The 12462-nt window shown below is 54.5% G+C and overlaps 1 protein-coding gene across 1 annotated transcript; it reads right to left on the bottom strand.

The window, feature by feature from the left end:
* LOC119112637 (sulfide:quinone oxidoreductase, mitochondrial-like) lies at positions 1–12116 on the bottom strand. The gene is given in 11 exon segments (XM_037236870.1): positions 1–553; positions 1398–1644; positions 2185–2371; positions 2723–2932; positions 4773–4967; positions 7397–7501; positions 8036–8039; positions 8340–8433; positions 8436–8451; positions 11495–11600; positions 11951–12116. Coding segments are annotated over 11 exon segments (1317 nt in total). The 5' UTR covers positions 12043–12116; the 3' UTR covers positions 1–492.
* Between the last annotated feature and the right edge of the window lie 346 nt (positions 12117–12462).

Genomic DNA, 12462 nt, shown 5'->3' with positions numbered 1-12462 from the left:
ATAGAGTAAACGGTCATGTATATTGTAAAACTGTGGCTCGCACACGGTCAGAAAGTAAAGGTTACGGTATTACAACAAGCGGACGCTCCCCTCCGGGAGCAAATTAACGCCGTTCGCTCCTGTCTGGGCCCCAGTAATTGCACGACAATGCAGCCGACCATCTTACTCGTGGCTCACTCGCAGTTCCTTCCCCTCCTGTCGCAGAGCTCTCCCAGCTCCGTCCTCAGAGCACCAGACTCAGAGTCCTCAGAGTTAGTCCTCAGAGTCCTCAGACTCGACCTCACGGTCTCGCGACTCCATAACATGTCGCCTGCCGCGGGCCCTGTCTGGCGGTGACAGCCGGCATCTTCGGAGTCGCTTTCGGTCCCCGTTCCAGAGGTGCAGGGCGTCGCCACCACTCTTCAGTTGTGCAGCCACTGGTCCCCTGGCCGGCAGCTGGGGGACCGTCCAGCTGGTCCGCGGACCCATTTCCCGCGACTGATGTTGCTCCACTCAGTTCCCCATGCCGAAGTGTAACAGCTTCCGGAACGTCCTCGGCCCGTTCCAGTTGCCACTGTTAGCAGAACACGTGTCAAGGGTGATAAGCTGTTGATTTGAATGGGATTTGCTTTGCTTGAGGGCACAGACCAGCCAGTGATTTTGTTGAGAAAGAAAACATTGTGTAGCATACGAGAAATTGGGATGCGAATCAGGTTTGTCTTGATTGCGCCTAAATTACGTGAATTTTTAAGTGCATTTGTAAGGAATATTATACACGTAGGTCACACAGAAGTAATTGCCTTATTCAGCGGGGAAAAAAAACTAGGAGAATAGAGATATAGATGAATATTTCGGTAACGTGCCTTTATCGAAACGAATAACAGAAATTAATTCACTTCTGTTCTTTGCTTGGATAAAGGCATGCTGGCGAAATATCAACGAATCCATGTTCCATTCTCCTGGGTTTTCTCCCACGAATAAGCTTATTACTAGTGTCTTATCGATTGTTTCCATGCTGCGCCATTTGCACATGTCTTATTGTCATGTTGTGATGTAGCTGCAGCCACATTCGACACTAATTTCGTCCATAAAAACGCTCCGTTCCAACATTTCTTCTGCTTACCTCCCGTAAAGAAGACAGGAAAGCAAGCACACGTGTCAAATCCAGGCTCGACGCAGCCTTTGTCTCTATGCGGCATTTGTGTTTAGCATGGAAAGCACAACACAGCGCGCGGGATCGCTTCTGAGAAACACCTCATGCTCCGGTTAGACTCAGTCCACATGCAACGGTGTAACCAAGGCCCGGAACGCAGCTTCGCGGCACACACCGCGACAAGTACTCGATGACAGAGCCAAGTGCTCGCGTTCTCCCTGATGCTTCAGAGACGTCTGTGGTGACGTTCTCTGTCATCTCTCACTTGAGCATGAGCTTCCAGTAGAGGAACGGCATCAGCTCCTTCTTCATGATAAAGGAGGTCCAGCGCTCCTTGCCCTGGTTGATGGGGAACGTCTCGAGCGGCTCTGCGCCGTACTTGAACTCGGCCAGGATGGCCTTGCTGTAGCCGGTGACGAGCGGACAGGACGTGTAGCCGTCGTAGGTGGCCTGCGCCTTCTGGCCCGCCATCACCGCCCGCAGGTTCTTGGCCAAGATTCCGCACTCTGCCGCTGTAACAACGGCGCCCAGTGAGCTTGAACGTCATGGATGCGCGCGTCATGGCCACGGGTATCGACAGAAAGTGGTCGGTGCGGCCAGTAGGAACAATGAGTGCACGCCAGTTTGGGGATGGTGAGCGTCGTGAAGAGAAGAACGCTGGTTTGTGCTACCGACGGTGGGTCGTACGCAGCACTTAGGGGAAAAGTTGATTGCACCAATATCATACTCGATGAAATCTTCTGACGAAATAACCGAGACGCAGGTGGAAGGATGCACTTTTCCTTTACAACTTTCTTTACTTTTCCTCCTTCCAATAGATAAAGGAGGCAAAAATGTTCACATGGTTTGACATTGGCATGCAAACATACTGACGGCATGCTTTGAAAGAGCACACGACTAATGATATCGTATCTGAGGAGCTCTGATCTCGACAGACGCCGTGGACTTCCGGCCTGTGGTGGTACCTGGTGCAGCTATCAGCTAGATCATCACAGTGCCGACACACACCCCACAAGTCCGGCTTCACTATGTCTGCGGGTAACGGCACTCACCCACAGCCGCGGCCGTCTTGGAGGTAGGCAGGCTGGAGCAGTCTCCGATGGCGAACACGTTCGGGAACCGGTTGTGCTGCATGGTGTCCTTGCTGACATCCACGTAGCCCGCGGCGTCACAGAGGTCAGGACAGGACTTCAGCACGTCTGGTGCCGACATGTTGGGCGTCGCATGCAGCATCTCGTACTGGGGACGGAGCATAGAGCGTCGGTCAAACGCGGGAAAGCTGTGCCCGGGCAACGGACTGGGCCTCAGTTCAACAATTCAACAATAACGAGCAGCATGCATAATTATTGTCTCTCACATTATAGCTGAACATGGTGAACGCCGCTAGTGAGGTTTACAAAAGGTCCTTCCTATCCATGTCATCATCCGCGACCGAAGGCATCACATCGCAGACTGATCTACAAGTGGCAGACGACACAGCAGCACGATAATTTTGAATTCGAACGACACTGTTAGCAACAGAAACCGACAGACAGAATGCTTATGACATGACATAGAGAAGAACAGACGGGATCACCAGCGCAGGCCTACCTCCTCGACGTACTGCTCATCCGGGTTGTCGAGGTTGACGAAGACTGCCTCGCGTGTGTCGGGCCGCACCTCCGTCAGACAGCGGCGCGTGTTGACCGTGATGTCACGCTTCTTCACCACCTCCCACAGCGCGTCGGCGTACTTCTTCACGCCGAATAGCACCGGCAGGGAGGTGTTGTAGATGATGTTGGCCTTGTCGCGCTTCCCCGTCTGAGGGAGACAGAACCGAGCGTGTCGCAGAGCGGATCCGCTGCTTCCCCGTCTGAGGGAGACAGAGCCGAGCGTGTCGCAGAGCGGATCCGCTACATCCCCGTCCGAGGGAGACAGAGCCGAGCGTGTCGCAGAGCGGATCCGCTACATCCCCGTCCGAGGGAGACAGAGCCGAGCGTGTCGCAGAGCGGGTCTGCTACATCCCCGTCTGAGGGAGACAGAGCCGAGCGTGTCGAGGGCGGATCCGCTACATCCCCGTCCGAGGGAGACAGAGCCGAGCGTGTCGCAGAGCGGATCCGCTACTTCCTCGTCAGAGGGAGACAGAGCCGAGCGTGTCGCAGAGCGGATCCGCCACTTCCCCGTCCGAGGGAGACAGAGCCGAGCGTGTCGCAGGGCGGATCCGCCACTTCCCCGTCCGAGGGAGACAGAGCCGAGCGTGTCGCAGAGCGGATCCGCCACTTCCCCGTCCGAGGGAGACAGAGCCGAGCGCGTCGCAGAGCGAGTCCGCTACTTCCTTGCAAGCAGGGCTGCGCGCGCTGCGGGTGCAATATTCAGCACGCAAGGCGGTGTCAAGGCTGGTTGGCTTGAACTTGCATAACATCACAGTTAGACTGCGCTATCGGATTCGAGGTAACAAATATCATGCCAACTAAAAACAGCGAGAAAGTGGCCCCGGTCCGGCGCTACACAGTGCGTACGTGATAAGAAAGGTTCGTTGGCCTTGGGCAACCTTGCCCCTGTTTGTCAGCAGGTGAATTATTTCAGAATGGAGCTCTGCGTTTGACAACATTTTGTTTCACTGTGACTGAGTGTTTCACACTTGCAACATGGGTAGTTCCTATTGGTCGCTTACTATTTCCAGCTTTGCAAAACCTATTGGAGTAGCAGCTTTCCATTTCTGGTATGGCGCATCCCGGCGAACATGGCTAGAAGTCCTCTCTGACGTCGAATGTGATTAGGGACTTTGAAAGTACTTAAAATGATTATAGTGATGAAAAGCTCAGATACACCTATAACCGATGATGAAGATTTGGCGTTTTCGGGCTCACAATAACACATAACTGAAAGTGCTATAAAGCCGTTAAGCAAAGTTTTGATATTAACGTGAAAGCCACCACCGCCACGCTATGAAGACGCCACCTTTTAGTTCACTGCACCCTGCATTAAGACGCAGCTCTTCAAACGACGACACTACTAACATTCCTGCCGACTACCAGCATAAGCGCGAGTTCGGCACAGCGTTGAGCTGACGCGACCCGTAAAACATCTCTGCAAATTCCAGCCTTCCATCCTCATCCACCGCTTCCTGAAATGCGAGATAATGTGTGCAAAACCGTACACGACGAGTAAGTTATTATACGCTGCCATACGCACGGCAGCTGTCACATGGAGCGCCAAAATTGATACCCCGCTCTAGGCAGCCGTGTTTGCCAGAAAAATGTTTTAGATGTGCAGTTGCTAACCAACGTTCCTGGGACAGTAACTCTGTTCTAAACAGCGATTAGTCGACTGCACGACCTTCGCATTCACGTGCCCCTGAAACTGGGCACTGTAAACAGTGTAGCAGGAAGCGGTGCATAACTTGGCAGATATCCTAACCGTTGCAGCCTTTGTCCGCGCAGGCCAGCACCTGCCCATGGTTTAAATGATACAAAGATAATACCGAATTCGAAGCCAGAATACTTTTATCACAGAAGGACAACGGCACACTATGCTGGCAACATTATCAGTCATGTACAAAACTGCTTTCTCCAAATACCCAAGAATAATCAAGAGTCGGAAAAGTGCACACAGCGTCCGGCTGCTATTGAGGAAACGACGCCCGCAAGTGTAATCTCACCTTTCTGAAGTACTGATCAGCGATGTACATGATCTTCTGCGGTGCTCCGGGACACTTGATTGGCGTGTTGGGGAAAGTGAAGATAGCATTCCCCTCTTTAAATGCCTGCAGCTCCTTATACGTCTTCTCAGCGTATTTGGGGGAGTAATTTGAGCAGACGCCGGGCGTGTCCAGCGCCTCCTTCAGCCCTTTGATCTGAAACACGGTGCTCCGTTCACCGCGAGCTGCCATAAAAGAAACATGTTGGAATAATGACCTTTACGGGCTTGAAGCACGGTGAACACAGTTTTTTTGGTTTCATGTGCACATGCACATTGCTCAGATACCCTAGAGCTGTTTAGTTTTAATGCTAAGTGATTGGGCCCTGTCCCAAAGTAGTTTCTGAGTTAATGGGAATGTTCCACATTTAAAGAAATTGAAGCAAGCACCAGATAGGATGAAATAGCTCAGTTATGTGATGGATATATTTAAGGGTTCACAATATTGCTCCAGACAGCATAATTTCTTCTACTATATCGTTATCGTCGTTATTTTTAACAACTACATTTGCCTCGGCCTTGATCGCCGCATGTCAAACGGAGTGGCAGGATTTGAATGTCATTCCATAAGTCACGCGGCGATCGAGGCCGAGAAAAGAATAATGATTGAGGCGTTCACATCTGGCGTTCGCGAGCGCGATTTCCAGATAAAACAGCCGTCAATTGGCTCTCGATCAATGTTGTGCAAGGTACAATGACGCAACCAAACCATGACTCATTGAGGAACGTATTTACTAAACAGAGAACTGTGCTGTATAGAGCAGTTTTTCCACTTGAAACGTATACCGATAGCTATATGTGACCTTCATTCATCATATCTGATGGTTGCTTCGTTATCTTCAGATGTGAAAAATTCCCTTAAACACGTTTCTTTAACACATTCCTTCAACACATTAACTTCAAATAAGGTCAAGCAAGGTCAAATTAAAAATTGGTGTCTAAAGTGCCCCCAGATATTCTCATGTAACCACCGTGAACCTAGATACCTGTACTAAGCAAAAGGTTACCGGTGTTACCTTAAGGACAGTGACCTTTTTGACCTTAAAAAGATCATGAGGATCAAAAATCACAAAAGAGTGCTTTGATTTTGCAGTTGACTAATCGTCGAGAAATACGCTAGGCAGCATGCTCCTAAACACAAAATGTTGACCTTGGTCATTTTAGGTCAGTGACCTTTTCTGACCTCTAAGAAGTCAATGAAATATGTATGGTGCGGTTCCCGTCATTAATAGATTTAAAAGGAACATCAGAAATTGCCCCCTACAGCAAGCCCACGGGTAAAAAAACACATTTTTTCTGACCTTGGTCTGACCTCCATACATGACCCTAGGTCAATGAAATTTTTAAGTTAATTGTTGTGTTGCCTACAAAATTATCTTAGAGATGTACAGCTTCGTTGAATGCCCTTTGTGGCATCAGATTCATGATTCCCTATCAATTGCCTGCCCTAAAACCATGGCTTGAATTTGGCATGTCATAGGTCAGCAAACTTCTAACAAGGTAAGCTAGACATTTGATGCCAAAAGCTCCGCTATTCAATTATCTGCAGCTGTCCAAAAATTGGCGTGGCTACGCTGCACCGTTCGAAAATTGGTTCGGAATAACCTCCAGGGGGTTAAAGTGCCCCCCCCCCGCCCCATCCGAAAGCGTGTTAAATATGTGGAATAGTTTTTTAGTTAGCCGTATGGAAATTTATGGATTATTCTCATGATTCTTGTCCGACCTTTCTCTGTACTAGGAAGACTTTGCGCACAGTGACAGTCCTACAGTTGTTTCTTTTCACATAGGCTCAATGGGCCGTACTATCTGGTAACACTTCAATCATCATCGTTCTAGTCTTTGCTGTTACGACCGAAAATCAAGCACAAAAACTGGCGAGCTTTTCAACGTTCGTCGTTTGTTGGCACCGGCAGCAGTTTTTGGGTCAGAATTTCCCGCTCCCAGTGCGCAAAAAAGTTAAGCTCTCAAAAACCCATTCTCTTCAACAATGTGTCGAGCAGTCAGACATAATCTGAGGGATAAGTCGAAGTAATACTAATTGCGACCGATATGACAATCTCCATATAGCGGAGCAAGCACACCAAAGCCCCAATACGTGCGCCGGGCTTCGGTCACCCTATGCATCGTTCGATCTTGCATATTATACAGACGACCTGCGTCCTCTGTGGCATCGTATTGTACCGACGACCTGCGTCCTCCATGACACGTTACTGTACTGCGGATCTGCGTCCTCCGTGGCATACACTGTAAAAACACTCAGCTATTCCACGACACAGCATGCGTTTAACCCAGTTTGCTGCAGTGAGCCCATTACACTCGCCCCGTCTCAGTTTGCTGCAGTGAGCCCATTACATTCGCCCCGTCCCAGTGTGCTGCAGTGGGCCCATTACACTCGCCCCGTCCCAGTTTGCTGCAGTGAGCCCATTACATTCGCCCCGTCTCAGTTTGCTGCGGTGAGCCCACCACACTCGCCCCGTCTCAGTTTGCTGCAGTGAGCCCACCACACTCGCCCCGTCCCAGTTTGCTGCAGTGAGCCCATTACACTCGCCCCGTCCCAGTTTGCTGCGGTGCACCCATCACACTTACCCCGTCCCAGTTGATCTGGATGCCCATGGCCACCACCAAGTACTCATAACTGATCTCGTCGCCCGAGCTGGTGGTCACTTTGTTGGAGCTCGGGTCAAACGACACCTGGGCGGGTAAAGTGGCACCTTGTTAGAGTTCGCATCAAACGACGCCTCGTCGGTTCAAACGACACTGGATCAAACGACGCCTCGTCGGTCCAACGACACGTGGAAGCCCCGCAAAATGCCGGTGATTGGGGCGCTGGTTCAAGATAAGACAACGCACTGAGTGGGCAGGGTTTAATCACGGTCATCGCTATCTTCGAGCACAGGTGGTTGGTGAAGCTACACCTGTAGATAACGAACATGGCACGCATGTATGTGGGCGTTGGATGCATTCTCCTTGCCACAGCTGCAACCTCTTGCAAAGGCAAGATAAAATCTTCTAGATCCAGCGTTAAAGATGCCTGTCGGGTGTATGCTTCTGAGAGAAATCATCAAACCATCCTCAAAGGCAGTAGCATAACAAAGTCAGTAAACTCAAAGTTAGCAGGGCAATACTCAGTTTCACATAATCGGATCAACGCGTCATCAGCGGCTCCCCGCTGACTCCGGCCCCGGTACAACGCGCCAAGGCCCACCCACCATCCCGCGACCGAACAGCGCTCCGTGGCCGCCCACCACCCCCGCGCCGTTACAGCACGCTCGGGGCGCACACCACCCCGCGCCGGTACAGCGCGCACCGAGAGGGACCACCTGCACTCTAGCGCCGAGGCCCACCCACCAACCCGCGCCGTACATCGACTCCGTGGCCCGCCCACCACCCCGCGCCGTGTACAGGCACGCAGGGGCACCCCCCCCCCCCGAACCGGTACAGCGACCGAGAAGACACCTGCCACATCCGCGCTGATGCCCACCCACAGCTCCCGCGCCGCGGGTTACAGCACGCCGAGGCCCACCCACACTCGGTCCTGTATCCAGTCGGTGCCGCGGGCAAGCACGTCTTCATGGGTCTGCCGGATTGCTTCGCCGACTCAGCACCCCCGACCAGCGTCCAATAGGCTGGTAGTAGTGCGTCTGCGAACGATCAACACACAGTGAAGGTACCTGACATAGATTTGACCTACAGCATGTAAGCAAACTATAAGAGCAGTCTGCACACGTGCAAACGACGTGACAAAACGAATGGTGGAATAAAACACGGCAAAAAATGTTTCGGGAGCGTCGGCAATCATTCAGACACGAAAGCGAGCCTTTCGTGTCTGCATGATCGCCGCTTTCATGCAATCTTCATGAAGCTTCAGCTTCCATGAGCTGTAATCGCGCAGTTCCCGGCAGTATAAGGGCGAGACTAAGAGCAGTGACTCAGCAACATTCCAGCGCAGGTATCCGTGGACACCATCCAAGCCCAACCAAGCCTGGTAAATGCTCACGAGCCGTTGGCAAACTGCCAGCCCACGACAGACACTGTATATACAAGTATTACAGATCAAGGTCAATCGTACAGTCTCCGCAGCACAAACGACATGCCCATAGACCGCCGAACCAATCCGAACAAATGAACGAAGGGCCACTCACCACTCACGCGCCGGTACAGCGCGCCGAGGCCCGCCCACCACCCTGCGCCAGTACAGCGCGCTGAGGGCCACCCACCACCCCATGCCGGTACAGCACGCCGAGGACCACCCACACAGGTCACTCTTGAAAGGTTCAGCGAATAAAAGTATCGGGCGTAGCTTGAGGGCTCACGCACGCACGCACGCACGCACGCACGCACGCACGCACGCACGCACGCACGCACGCACGCACGCACGCACGCACGCACGCACGCACACACACACACACACACACACACACACACACACACACACACACACACACACACACACACACACACAAGTTACAAATTGGTCAGGTCCAGTTTGATCACACCCACAGACATCGTGAAACTCTTTCTCCTTGGCGTGATTCAAGTACCTGCCAGGCATATCAGTCCGGTTTGCGTCGATATCGTCTGCCATGTCGACAGAAAATCTCGGACCACTTGAAACACCGCCCTATCTTCAGTCACTGTTCTGAATCGAGCGCCGTAAACATGATGCCGTCAGAGCCCGCACCACCCCATCCACAGTCATGCCTGAGCCGGGCTCAAGGGACGGTATTGCCACACAGCGGCACAGGTCCTGATGCAACCCGGCACGGAATGACGACGCATCCCCAGAAACGGGCTGAGCCGCGCCCCTGATCTGCGGCCGCCCAGCTATCGCGCTTCATGTGCGGCCCCTCCCCACCCCCACCCAGCCGGCCGGCCTGGCGGTTTGCCCTCGACTTCAGCGGCTCGCGGGCACGTGCCGGTCGGCGGCGTAATAACTGGGGAACTCCGAGCCATTGCAGCACAGATAGGCCACCGGGCGCGCCCAGACACTGACAGCCAGTTCATAGCCCCACACGGGGACGGATGGGTCAATGGGCGCCCAGACACTGACAGCCAGTTCATAGTCCCACAAGGGGACGGATGGGTCAGTGGGCGCGCCCAGACACTGACAGCCAGTTCATAGTCCCACACGGGGACGGATGGGTCAATGGGCGCGCCCAGACACTGACAGCCAGTTCATAGTCCCACACGGGGACGGATGGGTCAATGGGCGCGCCCAGACACTGACAGCCAGTCCATAGCCCCACACGGGAACAGATGGGTCAATGGGCGCGCCCGGACACTGACAGTCGGTTCATAGCCCCCACACGGCGCACAATGGAATCAGGGCTGGAGTAAGATGTGTGACGTGATTGGTAGCACCAATGGCATTGTCCTGGATACGAGCACGCTTGGCACGTCCCACCTCGGTAATCAACACACCGATCACATTCCGTCCCACCCCGGTAATCAACACACCGATCACATTCCGTCCCACAGAGACTTTCAGCGGGCTGACCGCAGACCAGCCGTTCAAGGAGCTGGCGTTGCATCAGTAGGAATTAGGGGCGTGCGAACGTTCTCATTTTTGTCCTCCCATTTTGGGAGGAAAACCTCATCTTTCAGTCGAATCCTCCGATCTCTCACCGCAGGGCTAATATTATCCGTCACGAAAAGTGGGTACATGGGTCCATGACCACCGTGGTTACTTGCCTATGCTGGTAATGGTCATACGTCACTGTCGGCTTACACAATATACGTTAAGGATGTTCAATGTCATGTTGACGCAATACACGGATAAAGCTAGTGCATTCCCCGATGAGCTGAACGCTTCGCGGAATGATGACGGCCACGTTTTCAGACTTGCACCGACCAATGAGAGCGCCGACTATGTACGGCAGATGCATTTTTCCCGCGACGGCACACCGAAGAAGTTATGATAAAAATATGTAAAGCAAGCAGCGCAATGGATCGATGCGGTTCGGTGAGCATAAATGTATTTTAAAAATACGCTAGGTTCATAAATCGTCTGACGCAACAAACCAAAGCAGCGTGCTTGCTTTGTCACCAGAATATGTAGATTTTCCTGGCCATTCGGATTTGCACCTGCGACAAAACCACCTATCGCAAAATATCTCGCACAACGGAAGGTGCCACCTTCCACCTGCGTCAAAGTCTCCCCTTCCGTAGTGCACAGGCGTTCGTGCTCCAGAGCGTCACACTCTCAGCTGGAGGTGCCCTGCCGACAGAAAGTAGCTTCGATAGCGTCGGCAGTCCCATGTCCCGGGGCTCGGCCGGCGCTCACCTGTCCCAGGGCTCGGCCGGCGCTCACGTGTCCCGGGGCTCGGCCGGCGCTCACGTGTCCCGGGGCCTGGACGGGGCTCACCTGGGCCGGAGCCCAGCCGGTAGTCCCCTGTCCCGGGGCTCGGCCGGCGCTCACATCTCCTGGGGCCCGGACGGGGCTCACCTGGGCCGGAGCTCAGCCGGCAGTCCCATGTCCCGGGGCCTGGATGGGGCTCACCTGGGCCGGAGCTCAGCCGGCAGTCCCATGTCTCGGGGCTCGGCCGGCGCTCACCTGTCCCGGGGCTCGGCCGACGCTCACATCTCCTGGGTCCCGGACGGGGCTCACATCTCCTGGGGCCCGGACCTAACCTGGGCCGGAGCTCAGCCGGCAGCCCCCTGTCCCGGGGCTTGACCGGCGCTCACCTGGGCCGGCTCGATGACCGCCAGCTTCCCCTTGCCCAGCTTCTTGGCGAACTTGGCGGCCACGCTGCATCCTCCCGAGCCGCCGCCGACCACCACCAGCTTGTATCTGGAGGCACGGCGTGCAGCGTGTGGGAGGGGAGCGGGGACACGGGCGTCTCGCGCCAGGAGTCCACCAAAGGGGAAAACGCTGTGGTTCACAGTGGTCCAGAAGCGTTCGCACCGTGGTTCACATTAGTGGTTATGCGCGACGTGGGTAAATAGCGTAACAGGTGCACGTAAGCCAACTCCCGGACTAGATGGCTCCCCATTTCGATGCGTAGTACAATTGGCCGCGCGTGCAATTGACCGTGAACGAGCGCTCACATGCCTCGCGCTCGTCCGCACGCGCGGCAGTCTTGTCGCTCCGTGCTGACCTCCACGCTACTCATCAGCGGCTGGGGACGGCCGCATACTCACGCGCTGTTTGCCTGCTGTGCGGCGGACACGCTGAACGCCCGACTCCGCGGCGCCAAACACAGCGTCAGCGACGTTCTCAGAGGCAGCGCCATGGCCCACCAGCTCTGCGACCTGGCTCCGCGGCGCCAGATCCCCGTCCGGTCTGATGCGGGAAGCGACGGCCGCGGCCGCCGGCGGGGCCTGACCTTGGGGCCCGCGTCACGCGGCGTTCGGCTGCCATCTGAGGGGGGGGGGCCTGTCGTCGGGGGTGAGTGGCCGGCCCGCCGTCAGCTGGCGGATGCAGGGCTGTCAGACCTGGCGCCCGGCCTGTGCGGCGCTGCCATACATGACGTAATCAAACGGGACCGAAGGGACCATCCCTCCCCTCCCTGGAGGCCATTGGGCCCCTCTGGCCTTTGATCTTTAGGGGACCCTGTCAATCTGCTGCGGGCCTCGGCCGGTATTTGTATACGGTCTGCCGACCTGCAGGAGCCCCTATCGGCATTTAGATGGCCCTACCGATCTGTAAGGGC

Source organism: Pollicipes pollicipes, unplaced genomic scaffold (genome assembly GCF_011947565.3).
Source record: "Pollicipes pollicipes isolate AB1234 unplaced genomic scaffold, Ppol_2.1 Scaffold_7261;HRSCAF=8764_pilon_pilon_pilon, whole genome shotgun sequence".
NCBI classification, from domain to species: domain Eukaryota; kingdom Metazoa; phylum Arthropoda; class Thecostraca; order Pollicipedomorpha; family Pollicipedidae; genus Pollicipes; species Pollicipes pollicipes.
This window is presented reverse-complemented; position numbering and strand designations above follow the sequence as displayed.